Source organism: Atractosteus spatula, chromosome 3, assembly GCF_055471065.1.
Source record: "Atractosteus spatula isolate fAtrSpa1 chromosome 3, fAtrSpa1.hap1, whole genome shotgun sequence".
Taxonomy (NCBI): domain Eukaryota; kingdom Metazoa; phylum Chordata; class Actinopteri; order Semionotiformes; family Lepisosteidae; genus Atractosteus; species Atractosteus spatula.
This window is the reverse complement of record NC_142708.1, coordinates 27,219,307-27,238,715: the sequence shown is the minus strand read 5'-3', so window position 1 is coordinate 27,238,715 and position 19,409 is coordinate 27,219,307. Positions and strand designations below refer to the sequence as shown.

At 34.9% G+C, this 19,409-nt stretch overlaps 1 protein-coding gene across 1 annotated transcript in view; it reads left to right on the top strand.

Annotated features, from left to right (window-relative positions):
- Window positions 1-19,409, top strand: part of ipo11 (importin 11) — a 269,401-nt gene that overhangs the window by 172,410 nt on the left and 77,582 nt on the right. Inside the window, exons 25-27 of the mRNA XM_088911299.1 lie at window positions 5-100; window positions 668-781; window positions 5,295-5,416. Coding sequence (XP_088767425.1) covers window positions 5-100; window positions 668-781; window positions 5,295-5,416 — 332 coding nt within the window. The remainder of the gene's footprint in view (window positions 1-4; window positions 101-667; window positions 782-5,294; window positions 5,417-19,409) is intronic.

Genomic DNA, 19,409 nt, shown 5'->3' with positions numbered 1-19,409 from the left:
CTAGGTTGTAGAAATCGCAATAAAAGTGAGCCCCATGTTGGGTGCCCATATGTTCCAGCCCCTGTTGCCTTCAGTATTCCGTGGCATTATAGATGGAGAGGTAAGGCCATGTGTAAGAAGCTTATCGGGAACAGGTGAAGTTTTATTCCATGCTGAAAGGAAAAGAAAAGAGACACAACAGTTCGGTTGTGGAGCCTTCTTCAGGTGAAGAAAGTCACCTGAAGAAGGCTCCATAGCTGAAACGTTGCGTCTCTTTTCTTTTTCTTTCAGCATGGAATAAAACTTCACCTGTTCATTTGCAGCGTGTGCACACCGACGCAGCTACCTACATGAACTTATGTCCTAATCAGCTATCTTTTATGTGATTTTTGCAGAATGTGGAAAATTCTTGTTCAAATGTTCAAAATCTACTTGGTTTTACCAAGTTTAGCTTCAAATGTTATTCGCTGAAGATAAAGTCAAGACAAACTGAACTTGCCTGGGTGTCTGCTTCTTAATTGTTTTCAACACTCAGTACCTGAGAAATACTCATCTCACTTGATAAATCAGTCTGTTTTACATATAACACAAGTTATTTTATCTGTGCATCCAAAAGTATGTGTACTGTAATTAACGATTTATCACATGCTTTGCTCTGTGTTAGCTCTATAATATATTTTTTTTGCAGAGGTATCCTGTTGTAATGTCTACCTACCTGGGTGTGATGGGGAGAGTACTTCTACAGAATTCAAACTTTTTTTCTTCACTGCTCTCACAAATGGCAGCAGAGTTCAACCAGAAGGTAAGGGGTATTTCATCTGGGTAGGTTTGCAATATCCTGATATGTTTCTGAATGTTTTTTCAAATGAGATGTTTCTGAATGTTTTTCCCACTTCTTTATAGAAGTACCAAATAAATAACTTTATTCCATTTTTTACATTTATATTGTTACAGATAGGAGGTTATGAAAATTATGAATATCAGAGTTTAGACAATAAGTAAAATAATTATTCATAACCCCCAACTTGTAAGCAGTTTCTCCAGAATATACCCGAGGTGTTGGTTTAATTAGAGGCGAGTCGATTACTTGTGCTTTGGCACTGCTTTGGTGAAAAGAGTAATAATACAGGCACACTTGGTTAAACAAATGTTTAACAGATGACGATACAAATACCCCACTACACAAAACATAAGCATATAACAAACAAGTTACTATATTTGCAGTATGTCCGGACAAGGTGTTTCAGAGGCCTAATATCCTAATCATGCAGACAACCTCAGACTGCTACTAGGTTTTGAATAATGATTACAGAGGCCAAAATGAGAGATAAGCTGCCTTCTACGATAAATATAATACAACCTGCACTTAAATGTCTATTAATCTGCAAACTCAGATGACACAAAATAAGTGGGAGCCTATCTCCCTATTCTGAAAATGCACCCACAAGCAGGAAAGTCTCGACTGAGGTGTCTTCACTCAGGAAACCAAAGTTCCCTAAAAGCACAGGATAGCAAGCAGTCTCTATCAAGATTCAAATACAGCTCCAATCAGGTTTTGTATGGATAATTATGAATTCCAACTCGTCCTGATCCCTCCCTCTCTTGTGATTTCTTTCATCTGAATGTCATCTTATATTATGTTTATATGGTGTGTTTCTGGACTGCTCAATGTCAATCATTTACCCACAACTTAACTAGGTAAACCAAAGTAAACTTTGCAATTGGTTTTGATCAGGGGACCTCCTACATCTCAACAAATATCCCCTCTGCTTTGAAGCTGGAAATGTTTACACTGGCAGGTGTCACACACTTTATTTCAAGTTTCTAGTCATCTATAACTGTAGCAGTATTTGTTGAGTTTTAGAAGAGGAACGGATACAGTTATTGTGTAGATGGCGCATTTAAGGGTTTTTATGAAAACAAGATTATATTAAGTTTGTCCTTAAAAAAGGAACAAAAATTATGTTTATAGCAACAATTTTTTTTTTCAGTACAGACTCTAATTGTGCTAACAGTATGTCTGGGAAATTGATGGGGCCTTTTTTTTTGCAAAACCAAATGCAAGAATACATTAAAAAACATTCAGTATTTGATGTATAAATGAATAATATAAAATTCTACAACTTTTATTTGTGAATATAGAAAAACAAGAAAATGTATATTTATAATATATGGGGGAAAAGATGCATGATTACATTTTATTTGCTAAAATTCCTTTGAGTTATATTTTGTCAAGGTTATGAATACATTTGGGGCAAACTGTAAGAGCGCTCACCCATGCCATTCAGCTAGAAAAAAAAAATGTTTTCTTTACCTTCTGTTTGTTGATTTATTTATGATACATTATGACATTGATTTTACATCATTTAATTGCCATTTTAAAACTCAATCTGTTTGCCTTTAAACACATTTAGAATACTCATAATTAGCTATCACTATGATGTGATATTTAGTAATTATGCAGTAGCTGATGTGTTGATTGCTGAATTGTTCTTGAGAACTAGATTTTTCTGGAGTGGCTTAATTATAAACTTGAGGTTTCAGGCTAAAAACCAGGTGGATTAGGTCGCCTGTATATTTCACAAGGTCTTCCTCATAACTACTGATCATGCATGCATGTTTATGTAGAAAATATTTCTGATTGCGGGCCCTCTGGATTTTTATTTTTCTAGTGAAAGCTTTGATCAAAAACATTTAAGCAAGATGTAGATTCTACATTCATTATGAATTAATCACAAATATGATACAGATTGTTTTTGTATGCTGTAAGATTTTATTAACCTTTGCATGAGGATCACTAACAATTGAGTACTTTTTTGAATGTTTCAATTAAGTTTTTTTGTAGTTTAATATCGCTGTGCAATACACTTAAAACTCTGGTTTTGCTTTAGGGTTTACACTGCAATACACTATATGCCATTATTTTCTTTTTCTTCATATGTTTAATGGTCTTTAATCCATCTTTCTGGCCTTCCATTTTCTGAAACCTTCTTCCATTTCATTGTTTTGAAGGAGCCAGAGTCAGCAGTCATTGCAGGGCACAAACACACTCACTCCAGGGTCAGTTTTCCCAGAAGCTAATTAGCCTACCAGCACCTGAAGGAAAGCACCTATGAACACAGGGACAACATATAGACTCCATGCAGATAGCACCCCAGGTCTAAAGCTGAACCCAGGGCCTCAGCACTGCAAGGGGTGACTGTGAGGTGACATGCCGCCATGTCTGCCCATGGTCTTTAATAAGAACTTTAATATATTTTGTATGTTACATCATTAATGCTGATGTGCTCCTAAGTACGTTTTCGGCTATATATTCAGTAGACTTCAATCATCAGATGCACGAAAATAATAAGAATAAGGACCTCACTGAGATCTTATTCCAGAACATATATCACAAAAAAAAATGTGCTTTTAGGTTGAAAACCCTTTTCAATTATTATCTGAAATGCTTTCAGCAAGCTTTATGCTGATTCATATTTAATATTGTAGGACTGATCAGCGTGCCTTACATATGAGAACAAAAGCTGGCAACACAATATCTTCACTCTTACTCTTGTACAGTCTTTCTGTTAACTGTGTATATTTTAGGATGAGCCTGTAGCTCAAAGAGTTACATATTAACTAAGATTATTTGGCTTATTATCCTGATCATAGTTAATGGCAAATTTCAGTTTATTGCATACAGATCCAAATAATATTGATCATTTTGTTTGGTTATTTAACATTTAGTCAGAACAAAACTAACAATAGGTAATGTAGGTAACTATATATAATAAATTTAACAACAACTCTCATTAATAAAATTAGTAGTTATAGCAGGAAAGGAAAAGGAAATGGCTTATGCTGGCTTTCTGTTTTTTGGGTATCTCCCAACAATGGAGATCATTAAAATAAATCTTTCAGTTTTTACTCAAGTGTGAACTATGAGCAGTAGAAATAAAAGTGGTATATTGATGTGTTCTTTTTGTCCACCAGTTTCTTCTGAAGATGTAATAATTAGTTCATATTTTTTTTTCTTAATTTCCTAAGCTGTATTTCAGTTATGCAGAAAGAGTGGGGTTGATATAACCTCTTCTGATGCCACTTGGCGTGCAGTTACATATTTAAACTGCAGAAGCCTATATAAAACCAGTATAAAGCAAATAAGAAAAGGCATTATGCTAGGAGCACATACTGTATACAGTATGTCACTTACAGTTCAGTGAAAGAAATCATCCAGTGTGTTATATTTTGTTCTTACATTCATGGATTGAAGGTACTTTTTGAAAACTAGCTCCAAAAAGCACTTCTTTCAACATCCATCAAATGGTTAACAACTGAGAATTATAATTTAGCCTCTATCATTTAACCAGAGCATCCAAGTGGAAATTGTGGGGAATTGCATTTAATTAATTAGATATATAAGATTGCATTTTTCACAGGTCCCAAGGTACTTTTCATATAGGTGGACACCTAGTTGATGCACAGAAGCCATTATGTGCCAGTAGCCCTGCTAAAATGCACATTATATAGACAAGAAATTACTTTACCTTTTAACTCAATGAGAAAATATAGACAGACTATAGCATAGTCTCTGTTAGCTACTACCGACCAAATAAGCCTCCTCTCATCTGCAAACTTTCCTTATTTTCTTAATCAAACCGAAGAACATTCTAATGCAATAGCAGCAGCAGTCTGTCTTAAAACACCAGATTATTCAAATCATAAAATGCTATGCAAACAAGGGATAATTAAAAATAAAAAACAATTCAATATTATTTTACTTAGTACTAACAGTGACTAGCACAACACTACAAGTATATTATATTATATGACTGTTGCTAAATGTGAGTGTAATTTGGCATATACTGTATGTTGTACCAAAAATAAGAGTGTTTTACTGTTATTAAACTGTTAAGTACTGTTAGCGTTTAACAGTATTTTATCATAGTTTGATATTGCTGTGTATATACTAAATCAGTTCATAAATTACCATTATCCAGTGTCCTGTTCTTGATCTTGTTTATATTTTACTTTAAAAAAGAATACAAAGGCAGTACTCAGTCTCTTTTTAATTGTTCTTTAGCTTTCAACATATTCTGTTTTTTTAAATTTTGTGCATAAAATATTTGACTTCTATATCTTCATAACTGCAACTTTACCTTGAACAGGTAAACAATAAATAGCAATGAAATTACAATATATTGTACTCATTGTCCCAGACAGTGATCTGATATTCCATAGGTCTGTTAGATCTAAGGTCTAAGGTTCTGTACAGTGGTTATTTAATTCTAAGAAAACAGATCCACCCACCGGAGTCTTCTTTCCTTTTTAAGATGGATCAGCTCCTGGGCAGTTTGATTGAGATGTGGGTGGACCGAATGGACAACATTACACAGCCAGAGAGAAGGAAGCTGTCATCCTTGGCTTTGCTGTCATTACTTCCGTCTGACAACAGGTAGGCAACACGTAATAGGATAACGTCTATGTAAATATGCCTGCAATAGTCTCAGGGACTCATTCATTCATTAATTAGTTTGAACATATGATAGTAACCTTGGAATTTTAAATTATTCATGCTTGGATTATGCCTGCCAACGGTGTTTTAGTTGCCCCTACAGTCTGCTATTAACCTCTTCATTTGAGCAATATGGGAAAAAAATGTGCAAATGAAGTGTGTTTTATGGTGTTACAGTGTTATACTATGTAAGACGAAAGGCTTTGACAGATACAGGTACCTTAACCCAACACACTAGTAATAATGGTGTTAAACAAATACTTGCGGTGAATTGCTGTTTGAATACTTGTCCCTATGATTTTGAAAGTTACAATTTCATAAGTAGCTTTCTGCGCACGTATTTTGAAAAACAAGGTTATAATTGCACTGATCATTCATTTTCAATCATATCTGATGAATCTGCTGACAAATAACTGATCTCTGATCTTGAATGCACATTCAATTGAAATGCATATGTACAAATAAGACTTTCTGTTTTGAAAATAAATTCTGACATGTAAATGCATTTTGAAGATAAAGCTGTCCATAAAAATGACACTGCTAGCAAAATCCGACACACAAAACTCTAATTTTACATTTTTATAAAGAAGCAGAAAAAGATGTGTGGCTAACCTGTTTAAACTGTGTTTAATAGTAACCAGCTGTTGTTTTGCCAATCCATTATAGTGAAGATTTCTCTTTACATATTTACAGATTTCTCTTTACATATTCTCTTTACAAGAGATAAGGTATACAAATATAGCACCTTAGTGAGTGCATGATGTTTTGAATTGACTTCATGGAAGTTACTGCAATGCTGCTCTCTAGTTCATGATGTTCTGTATGTTTGTACAGTTTAGAAGACTGTCACTGTCTATTAATTAGGCATTACATAGCCTGATAATCAGATAGTTCCTATGTTTACATGATCCTACTAGTACTGGTATATCACTTCTCTGTGGTTTTGACATTGTCTATACATGATATTATCTGAAAAATGGACAGCACTTGGAAACTTTAATTGACTTTATTTGATGTAGCCTACGGTATATCAGTGGTGCAGAAAAAACATTAATCTGTGGTCTGATTACTTCCAGAGGTCTTAGTACTAACAAAAAAAAAGATTGATATGGAAAACAGAGCGTAGAACCTTCCAAACTGCTCAAAACATCCGCTCATGTTTAAATTCCTTGGTTGATGTGTTGTAGGAAAGGTGTTCACAGAGTTAGAAAATTCAAAAGAATTTTCAATTAAAAATGAAAAGAATTAAAAAATGTGTGGCATTTAATGTGCACTTGTCTTTTACACTCAGTATGATGCTTTTATCTCCTTAAATTTTAATCATTTAATTTTCTGGCAGAAAAATGTCGTTCTTTGGCCTACTTAGAAATATAAAGATGTCCCATGAAAATTTTTTTTTAATACCAAAAAATGCTTTTGTTTGTATTTTTTAAAGTATCCTTTCATGTCATTCTAATGAAGATGTTGTGCATTATTAAATACAGCAGAAGGAGTGCTTAAAAGCGAAAAAACTGTGGAAAAATCCTTGAGGAAGAAAATACTTTATTAAATATTTACAAAGCAATTATTTTATTTCTGGTCAGTTAAATATTTCTTTTTGCCTTTGGCTCTTTGAAAAAGCACAAATAACTGCAAATACACTTGATTAATGAGTGTAACTTTATTTTTCTGTGTGTATTTGTCCCCACAAGGCTACTTTGACTCTTTAGAATTAATGTAATAAATTATATTCATATATTAATACTTGAGGACATCTTGCATTTGCTGTATAGATTAATATGTTCCTGTTTGGCCATGTTAGGACACTGTTACAATGAATAATAGTTGAATAATATACTGAATGTTTTTCCAACACGTTGCAATGTCAAGCTGAGATAGAAGTTATTTTTGCGTATGATGGGCATCCAATCATCATCATAGATAGTGAAATGAGAAATTAAATCTAATCAAATCTAGAATTTGTTCTCAGTTGATTTAAAAGGTGATTGACAGAACAGTACCATTTCTTGTCAGAAAAGCCTTTTCTTTTGTTGACAAACTTTTTGTCCATTAAAATGAAGGGTTAAATTAAAATCAAAATATCATTTAAAATGTCATAATTATCATGTCCACTAATGCTGTAGAATTGCAAACTGCCACCACAGTTGACAGACCTGTCAATTAGGCCGTTACTGTAACAATGAGGTGTGGATGCCAGTCAATCCCACCTGAATGTACTTAATTCACTGTATTTAAAACCTGCAATACTGATACTACAGTGTTTAATCTTAGTGTGTTTTTCCGGGAGCTTTCTCGTTTTTAGGCTGTTTTTTTAACTTTGGCTTTTAGATTACCCTCTGGCTTATTTTTGTATTACTCTGACTTTTCAGACTTTGCATTCCTACTTGATTCTCTAGTTTTTGGATTCTCCAAAACTTCTTTTTTGGCACCTTGATTATTTTTTTTTTATTCAGTTCTTACCTGATTTCTTCGACCTTGGATTGTGATTCTCTGCTTGTTCACTCAGCTTTCCAGCTCATTGCTTACCCTCCATTGGATTCTGTATTCATTTACAGAGCGGTGCACTTCTTTTAGGTACAGCACATTAGAATAATACAATTTCATTAAACATTAAAATAATAACGCTTCAACAAGACAATAGTTATGAGTGGAGTACATTTCTTACCACTTAGAGGTATGGATACTGAATCATGAACATATTTGGCTCACTGTCCGTGCACTTTATCTTCTTCACAGTTGAAAGCACTCCAGTTGGGATTCTCTCTAAATTAAAAGACAGGGTTCAAAATCTATGGAACCCTAAAAAGAATTCTGGTTAGTCATAACATAGCAGAACAAGTGAATGCGTCTGGCTGTGTAATTACCACTATACAGGGATACAAATAAATAGAGTATCACCTACAGTTCTAATGTAGGATGATTTTCTGGTTATATCAGCATTTTCAGTAATACTTCAATAAATCTAATCCATGATTAGGTTACGAATGAGAGGAATGACACCTACAACCCATCTTTGTGATACAGCGAGAGACTGGCTTTATTACATTTTGGCGCAAACAACAAGCTGAATGGTGTATGCTTGAGTCAAGATGGCTGCCTGTTTTAAAAAATGAGGCATAGCTTGTCTGAATAGGTAATTGGAACTCTGAGGAAGTGAGATTTCACATGAGACTGTTGGATTAGGCTTTGTGTGGAATTAGCCATTCCTGTGAGCTAATAAAGGATCTTGTAAGACAAGTTGGGCAGAGAAGGATCTACATCTTGGCTCTGGGCTGGAAGCACTGAAAATGAGATGTTAAGACTCATTAGCACTGTATGAAAGTGTAAGCAATCACACTACTTAGGCACTTCACAAGAGAAGAAGGAAGAGTTGTCTCAAAACCCTAACTCAAAGACTCCTCAAGTCCAAACAGAAGATGGGAACTTTGAAAGGTAGAAGGTGGGAAAATCTTATCACAATCGGTGATCCATTGGATTCCCTGTTCGATGATATCTTCATCATGGTGGGTAGACCAAAAAGTCATCTTCAACAAATTTCTGTTAGTTGGAGGATCCCAGGTAACACATATCTTTTTGTTTGGTCCCACTGGAAAGGCCTTTGCATGATTGCAGTCCATCTGCACTATATGAATAAGGTCAGTATTTCCTGGAATGACCCTGTCTCCGCCCCAGCTATGTCCAGGAGGGCTAACAACATACATTCAACCCATGGGGTTGACATATTGAGGATTGTTGAATTACCATTACCTCAGTGAGCTGTCATTCTGGCCTTGATGTAATGCATGACTTTTTTAACAAGGAACCGCTATACCCAAATAAACAATAATACCACTTTTTATTTGAAAGGCCTTCAAGGCACATTTTGTCATCAGGAACTGGCCATGAAAATTTGCCACCTGGAGATACAATACTGTACTATAATAAGTTACCTAAATCATTGCAGGGGGCTTCTGAGTTGCTGGCTCTAGTTCTTGCTGTGCATGTAGACTTGCAGACTCTTATATTATCATTTTGTGAGGCATTGCAATGCATTCTTTGTATCAGACATCTTTAAGATTCAAGTTTCATTCATATTTGTGAAATGTAGTGTTTAAAGTGAAAGTCGGCATGATGTAGGCTTTCAATGCCTTCAAAGATGAGTTGTTAAAGCAATTATGATGAGAGAGTGATTTTACCTAGAAGTCAGCTGACAATGTTCCAGTCAAGCAGAATTTAGGGAGCCTAAAATGCACTTTCTTAAAGTAATAATAGCGTGGGATTTTTTGCCTCACTGTCAATAGCTCATCTATTTAATCTACTTAACATGATAATACGTGTATAATGCAGTCTTATATGTGTACATTTTATTATCATCATAAGTACTCCCATTCTGGTCTCTGGGAATTTGAGAATGAACAGCTCTTGCAGCATTTTGCAAAATAAAAGATACTAAGTTTTGGCTGTATACCTCTTAGATTGGTGTACGTGCAGATGGAAATCAAACCAAGAGCATAGAACTGTCACACCTTACAGCTCTTACTAACCTCTTCTAGACAACTCCTTATGCAAGTACATCAGAGTGAACTCTCCCTAGAGTGTCATACATTGAGTTGAGCTCCTCTGATTGCAGTGTGCTCCTATCAAATGCTCATTTTAATCAGATGATTCAAACCAGGCAGTCACTTTCAAAACCAGGATTCTTTACAGACAATGCAGACAGTTCAATCAATGAAAATCTTGGCAAAAATAAGTAAGCATGACTGCAGATGTCACTTTTTCATGATTCTTTTTCCTGCTGGTTTAATATATGGAAATTAGGATAATTCTGGAAAAAACTATACCTGACCTGTTGATTTAACACTGTGTGTCAGCCAAACATACTGTAGCTTTCTTTTTCATTAACACGCAAACACTAGAAAGCAGAGAATTAAAATCTAGTTTATCACATTTACATGGCCAGTATGTTTGCATTTTGGTTCACCTTGGAAGGAACTACATTAGGTGTGTAAATTGTATACAAAGGTCATACAGAGGTGTTGCACTTATTATTAGAATTGTGGTTTTATACCTTTTTCCCCCCACAAAACCAAATATATTCTTGTCAGACAGATTTGCATTTAAAAATTAAAATGTTACAACGTCTCTGTGAACTCAATTAAAATCCTCTTAATTGAGATGCAGGTAACCTCTAGTGAGCCCCTTTTAAAATTCAATTTTTTTTCCTTCTGACACATTCAGAACTAGCCTTTGTCATGATCAGGGTAGCCAAAATGGCCTTCTAATTATTTCTCATTATTAAGTACTGGGGGTATAATTCTGTTCACGTTTGTGTATTTTCTACATGCTTATTTATTGGATAATATTTTTTTGCCAAGCTCGAGGGGCTTTTGGTACAGGTACTGGAAAATGTTGTGAAAATGAAATTCTTAACTCCTATATTTCTGCTATATCTCTGACACAGGCTGTGTTTAAAGCATTCTTAAACATTTTATTTTCTTAGACCCAGGAATGTAATGACAGAATTTTGAATTTAGAGTCTGATATGCAGTTTGAGACAGTAAACTGATAAATCACTTTGCAGGAAGTGGTGATTGGTAATGTAAATCAGTAGAGTGCGTCCTGCTTTCTAATCTACCATCCTTCTAAAGTCATGTGTAAAGGAGATTAATTCTATGAAAACTATTCCATTTTGGATAAGATATTTCTGTTTGCAGTGTGTAGATATGGGTTACTAGCATGTATCTGTATTACAACAAAATATGAGAAAATGCCCAAACAGTGATAGCAACTCTTCACAGATTACAGTGGGGGCATCCTCACTACTTAAATGCTTTTTCAAGTAAACAAAATGGAAACTGTTTTTACATCTGAAGTAACAAAGCAACACATATACGTAGAATTAGAGTCAACAGGAAAATTTAAGAATGAAGTTAGTAATACAATGGTGATTTTAAAATTCACTTTAAGTTTTGTTGGATTGATCTGAAAATGTTCGAGTAGGGAGCTACATCAGCATATGTTGGCTGCAAAGGAACAAGCAAACTAACATGTGAAGGGTCTCAAGAGCCAAAATTGTTCTTTGCATTACTGTTACTTTTCTCTTAATTTGAAAATGCAATTTTCCTCTTTATTTTTTAGACTCTGGTAAACACGACGTGCTTTTCAGCTTTTCCCTCAGTTTGTAATAGCTGTATCCTCAAGTATTTTTGTAGAAGCTCATGTGTTTGATAGCAAGGAGGTGCTACCCTTCTTAAAGTAGATGGCGAACAGCTCAAAAATGTACAGCAGTCCTGTCAGTATTCCTGCCACTTACCATTTAACTTGCTAGCTATCACAGGGGGATCTCTTGCAAATGTACAGTGGTTCAATATGTAAATCTTTCTTTAGGGGGAAAGAGGTTAGACTCATTATGCAAATTTACAATGAGTATGTAGAATTTTGAATAAAAAGCGTCATACATATTCATCCAGGGTATTTGGGTTTCACGATTAAGAAACACAATTACAATAACTAGCTGGAAATAAGCAAGGGTGGCTTCTTCACATGTAATGTTATACATTGGAAGCAGTAATCTTTTCATTACACTGCTATCTAATTGTACTTCTTTGAACTGACCACTCCTGTCTTCTTTCTGTTTGACCTGGTATTTCACAAAAACAATTAACCATAATAATATGAGGTAATGTAGGGTCACTTTCCAAATAGGTGACTTTGACTAGAATAATACACTTCAGTGAAAAGGGATGTGAGTTATATAATGATTAATAAATTAAAGTATCACTTTGGAAAAATGTTAATTCTGTATGAAATGGTAAGCTTTAGTGGTGAGGACTTCTCAGTTTTAAATTGTCATTGTTTCTTATTAATAGTGCTTCAACACTTTTTGAACTCCAACACCTTTCTACATTGTACCAAAATAAAATAAATTGCTAGTGGCATGTGGTTGCAGGATTTGCCAGAGGGAATTACAGTACAGGCTAATTTTGCTTCACTTCAGTTGATTGTGTTAATGTAAATCAGTGGCAGGAGAACGTAGTTGATTTTTTTCAGATTTTTTTAAAATCCAGTATGTCATGAAAGTGAATACAACCTCGTCATCTTAAAATATTGTTACAAGTAGTATGTTGTATATGAATATTTTCTTTAACATAAATTATTGTAGGATTGCTTAGAATTCCATTTTGTAGCTTTGTCTAAAAAAAACAGTATTAAAGAAGTGTATATATGCCATGCAGACTGTTATTCTCATTGCATAAAGATTTAATTAACCAAGACCTAGCCTAGCTAAGATGTGAAATGCCTTGTGTTGATTAACACCCAAGCAATTGGTGTTGACACCTGTGATTCTACTCCTGTTATATTAAAAAAGAAAACATGCACTTGCATTTTTATATGGCTAAAATAGTAGTGATGTAAGGGTTTTTAATTTAGTGTGCCAATTAGAAAGTGGACATAATTGCGGTGTAAAATTAGTTTAGTTTCCTTAATTCATTGATAACATATATGCTTAATGACAAATGTCAAGACAGCTTATTATGGGGACCCTTTGTATTGCAACTCTAATTTTGTCAGGTTATTACAGTATATCAGTGCTGATATACAAATTTACAAATTTGATATAATTGGCAAGAGCAGACAGACCGCTCCACCCAAACTGCCTGTGAGCTGCTCCTCTTTTAACATATCACAGGAAAGACAGCTCACTTCCTGGGGTTTAAAGTTCACCGACGGCTTCTAGCGCCTGCGTGTCATAGCGGTTGTTGTGTCACTAAGACATGAGAGAGCCTTCGCTGAATCCTTCTCTGAACTAGGTATGAACCAGGCTGAACCCCTGGATAATGGAGCTCAGCCTGTGTTTGGGTGAGTGGCGTTACTGGTTCAGCTGCTTAGGAGGGCCTTTGCTGCATTTTCAATGCCTCTCAGTTTGTAGTCTGAAGACCGAAACACGTGGCGTGTAAATAAAATTTAACTTCTTTCATCCTTAACAGTGTTCAGTTTTGAGTACTGTAGAGAATGTGTTAAAATCATTTTTATTTTAACAGAACGCTACATCATTGGAAAGGTTTGAATACTTTTGCAAAGCCATGTATAAATGGTGACTTGGAAAGAGATCTGGAGGAATTGTGAGCTCCTTCGTCAGGCACTGTAATTGTGTGCAGAGAAGCTCAGTGCAGATTAGTTATAAAACCTCACATCCCTTTGCAGTCTGTTTCTTGTGTTTGGAACATTTTTTTTTGTAGTTTGAGAGTTTTTATTAGTACATTTTTGAAAGTTATTTATGAGTTAATTTTCTGTTAGAACACAGAAAACTATAAAACTGTACATTACAAGATCCTAAAGCTATACCTTCAGAACATGAGCTTATAAATTTCATTTTTTAAACAATGGCCTGCTCTCATTTAACTGAAAACATTTAGTTGAAGAATTGCACTTCCCCTCCAATATTTATGATGCATACCCTTCTATTTCTGGATGTCAAAGCAACTTTACATGATGTGTAAATACTCACTGCCTCTATGGTTTTTATTACCGTTCTTTGTTACCTTGTGAGTTCTTGTTTTATGAAATACAGCTTTATGCGCAAGTGGGATTTGTAGCTGTTCAATCTTAAATGAACGGAAAATACGAGACATTTGTTGGGGTGGGAAATTATGAAACTGCTGTGCTCTTTTTAGTTCATCCTCACCTGTGCTCAGTTTTGTGTAATGTCAGTTATATATCTACATCATTCCAGTAATTGTTTTTTAAGTATACTTTAGCATTTTTAAAATATGTGGTCTTAAATAGTTGTAAGTACAATCAAGTCCGTTTATATACTATAGCTATACATCAACATATAGGAATAGCATTATGTAAAAGATAAAAATGTACTGAACAGTATGTGAAGGTATGGTTTTCTCTTTCACTGCAGTTTGAGTGTTGCAGGGTAGTGCTTGAGTTTTATCTAGGCTGTTCTGTTACAAATGTCAACTACAAAAGCTGCATAAGAAAAAGGATGAGATTAGCATTGTTTGACTGACGTCCATTTAAAGAAATCATCCTTGAGCTCCTTATTGTTTTGCATGTTTAAATTAAAGGTTCCACCTTGACTGGACATTTTCAACAGTTTTTGTTACCTATTTGAAAGTATTATTTTCTGCTCAAAACACAGTTTGCTTTTGTAGTCATCCAAATTGCTTTTTTCTAGCTCCAATTATACTGAAATTTTGAGGAAATGCTAGTTTTGTTTGGCAGGTTAGTATTACTTTGATAAGATAATTACAAAGTTGGCAGATAAACCGATAGAGCACAGCTATTTTTTTGACATAAAGACACTGAACTCTTTTCTGTTTCTTTTTTTAATTTGTGCCTTCTTTAATTAAGCCTTCTTAAATGTTTTATAACTGTGTGGCCTTATAGATATTTTAAACCGAGGATTGTTATTTTAGGTCACCCAGTTAATTTGTGTAATGTAAATTGACTCTTATTTGATAAATTGATGTTTTATATGATTGAAATGACAAATAATGATAAATGTTTTACAGCTTACAAACATTCATAGATGTAATGTAGAAGTGACTGACTGATTGCTAATCACTACGGCTGCATTGCAGGGAAAGGGATGTCTTACAATCTTTTTTTGCAGAAAAATGGTAAGAATTTTGATATGCAATATGTCTTCAACTTCTTACACTGTCTTGCTTTGTCTTGTCTTTTTTTCTTTTTTTGAAAGAACATTGTTCATTAATCAGTGCTTTGGGCAACTAGATTAAATGTAAAATGAATGCAAATTCTTAAATACATGAATATCAAATTCTTTAAATGTATGGTCATCTCTTTTACATGATGGATATGAAAATATAATTTAGTTGTGACTCTTGAGGTGCTAACCGTTATAAACTGTATGAATTTTACAGACATGGACTTTATAGGAACACTGAACTTGTGAGTCCGATTCATTGTCAGGATTTCCATCAGCATCCAGGCACACAAACTCTCCTACCCCCCTCCAAACACACTCGCACTCCATATCTCCTGTCAAAGGACCCCGAAAAGAAGCAGTGCCACAAAGAGTTGACCTCATCAGAAATAGCATATCTGCCTGCCCACCCAGCCCCAGGCTGTGGAAAAGCTCAGTATAAATAATGTCTACAAAGACCAGCATCCAATAATGGCAGGGAAGAGAATGAGGAGGTTTCGAATAAAGCACCAATATCTTTGTGGGTTCTGTGATGCCAGCCAGCCACTCAATCAATGTTTATTCATGAAACTCCCATTTCATGCCTTGCTCTAGGCACTGTTCAAATTTTTAAAATGTACATTAAAGCCATAGGAGGAATAATTACATGGAAAAGACTATCAACAAATGGTTGTGCATAAAATACATTTTGGCTGTTTGAGACAAACAGCACTTGCTGCCCTGTTTTTGCACTTAAAAGTTGGAGTCTCACATCATTTGTAAAGATGCCAACAAAAATCATTACAGTAGTACTAAAAACAAAAACAAAGGCATGGACAAGACTTTGAGCATCAAATGTAGGTAAGCAGAATCTGGAAATACTGCATTAATGGAAAAATATATTTTAAATGGAAGTGTGAATACGAGCATAAATCCAAAGGCACACCAAAGGTATAGACAAGCATTTGGAGTAGCGTAAGGATTATTAGGTGACATCCTCAGACATTTAAATTTAGCAGTCTACATTACATTGTTATTTCATGGAAAAACAAGTGAATAACAATAAAGGGACATGTTACTGTACCATTAACAACAACAACCTTTTTTATTTCACAATGTCTTTTCATACTGTGAATTGCAAATTTTCTGGAGTTTGGATTTCCTTCAGCATTCATAAGTATTCTTGATATTATGCATGCCAGTAACCCTCAGTAATGGACATAGGTGTGCCAGGGTCCCAGCTCTACTTTCAGTGTTTCTGAGTGCCACACTCATAGACAAGAACCTGCTGGAGGGCAAGTGAACAATAAAGTATTAAGATCAAGTAGGTACAGTGGTGCTAGAAAGTTTGTGAACTTTTTCATCTGATCACATTTTAGGTCAGATTTATTCAGAAAATTCTAAGTGGTGCTAGTGGTGCTGGGAAGTTTTAGAAATTCTAATTCTAAAACTTCCTAGCACCACTGTAATTGTGTTAGCATGCATAGGCTGCAAGGGAACAGGTAAAAGTTTATTCTATGCTGAAAAGAAAAGATATGCAACATTTCGGCTGTGAAGTCTTCCTCAGGTGAGAGGGAGATAGAAATCGGAAGTTGATAAATCATGGGAGAACAAAAGACAGGAAACGAGTTCAGAGGAAGCAGGTGCGAGAGAGAAGGAGTATTGACACTCAGGGAGAACTGGAAGAGAGGTATGAAGTCAAAACTTGCAAATTAATAGAGAGGATTAGAAGGAAACGAGTCTGTCGTTTAGAGAAGGGGGAAGGTGTGATCCTAGTTTCAGAAAATTTTGTTTTCCTGCAATAGGAGTTCCATACTGATACCGATCATACAATTAATACATTATTCTCAAACTACTCCAGTTGTAAACTAAAACCAGTCATGCCTGAGGATGACTGAGGTGATATGGTATTGATGTGAGAAGAGTTAGAGAAAAGTGAGGTGATGAGCATAATGAAACATGACTGTGATTGATAAAGTATATGGGAGTGAAACTACTACAGTGAAGAAGTATGTTTGGACATGAGATTTGTGATTGCGAAACCTGAGAACAGGAGACATTCACTGTTTTCTCTAGTACTGATGGAAAAAGAGTTGGCGTCTGGCTCCTGACTCCTGTCAGGGAATTTGAGCAAGACCAGAGATGGAGACACAGCCAGAGGAGCTCCATGCTCTTTGGAAGATGAGTGGAAGTGGCTGCCTGTCCAGCTCCCGGCTCTCTGGTACTGAGTGGAAGTCAAGCAGGCCTCCATTGTAGAGACTGAGAAGGGCCTTGGACTAGTACATGTCAGACTATGATTTATTAATAACCGTGAGAGAGTGTAATATGAGTTAAAATAATAAATCCCCGTAATAGTGTCATAATGAGAGAGAAGTTGGAAAAAGGTTAGGAAGACTTGTGTTTGTGAGTGAAGGGTGTGGGCAAAAATAGTGTAAGGCAGGGCTCTGATGAGTTTACTTGGTACAGTTGGAGCGTGTTTGTCCCAGTCGCATTTTTATTTTTCATCAGTCCGTCTCTAGAGGTGCAATGAACTACATGTTTCAAAAGTGAGCAAAGGGTGGACAAAAATACTAAAGTAATAGGGCCTAAATACCTTTGTCAGAGTATGATTTTTATCAGGTTTTGAAAGTTCTGTGCTATTTTTTGCTTTATTGCAAAGCCGAGCCTTTGCTTTCAGTCTTTCAGAAGCACAATGGGAAAGTCATGTTTTGTGATTTTTCTAACTGCGCGAATACATTTATCTGCAACTGTATAAGTGATCTTGATAACTGATTTCACTTTATCTTCATAGCTCTACATTTCTTTTCCAAGGTTTAAATCGGCTGTAGTTATATTTGCCAGCACCCAGAATTTTGTAGCATGTGATGAGAGAAATCTGAATCAATCTGTGTAATTTGCATTATGCATAAAATGTCACAAGGTTGTCAGGGCAATGAATAAACATAGGTGGCAATTAATTGCCAGATGTTTTCAAGGCACATTTTTGAAGCATCATGTCAGTTACAATGATTGGAAGCATGAATGATAAAATGATTTGTGATAAAAATGGGATTTGCCTGCATTAAAGTATGGTATTAAAGGCCACATGCACAGTGTAATGTAAAATTATTGTCCTGCAGTTTGTTCCTAAGTGTTTAAAATGACAGGTGTTATCTCATGTAATTCCCATATGAACAAATTTTAGATATTCTAGAGGAAATATGTGAGGGTAAGATTAAAGATGATATAGTACGCTTTTGGCACATGTGGGCAATATTTACTTATTCACAAGGAGTCAAGAGTCTTTTTCTTAATCATCCTCAGCTCAGAAAGTTGTACAAACAGAGTTTCAAATTTATGTTGGAAACTGAATTAATCAGGATGTGGATTATTGCTTCCGTACCTCTGGGATTTCTGTGTGAATATCTAGAAAGAGAGATTGTCTTCACTGGAACATTTTAATGTGCATACAACTGTATCTCAATCTTTGTACTCCTCTTAAATAATACCAGGCTTTTACTCCAAGCATAATTTACAACAATCCTTTTCTAATCCTTTTTATTTCTCTTTTAACTCTTTTTATTTTGCTGTAACTCACTCAATTTAGCATGTTCTATAACATTTTAATGTACAGTTCTTCAATTTTAAAACTTAGCTTTATTTTTAATTTTAATTTTTGTTCAACAGAGATAGCATTTTAATTCAACAGCATATTATATCACTAAGGAACAATTAAAGTGTTCAGTTAGTATCTAATGAGGTAATCACTAAAGTAATAATTTTTCCATTCAAAATGAGTTGAATGGAAGTACTTATTAAATGTGTTAAAATTGTTTGGTTATGGCCCAAATTTCATTAAATGGGTTGAATTCTTATATCGCGGTCCACAGGCATCTATAGTGATTAACAGCTATGTATCCAAACCTTTTTGTTTATATAGAAGCACGAAAGATTGCTCTAATCTTGTAGTTATGTTGGATCATTTTGAGCAATAAATAAATGAAAAGGTATATCATTTTGTGTGTTATTTGTTTTGTTGGGTTCTCTTTATCTATTTTTATGACTTAGATGAAGATGTATGCAGAAAATTCTGAAGGGTTCACAAACCTTCTAGCACCACTGTATATTTTCATATAGAAATATTACATAATTCACATTCTGCTACACTAGTTCCTTCCTAGTGTTGAATATTGTGGAAATGTCTTAAAAGTGTTCAAAGGGAGATTTTAAAACATTTCAGTAAGCCATTAACAGAAATGGCTGTCTGGGACTGTTCAGAGATTATGTTATGCTGGCATGTCTCTCCCTGCTTTTAGA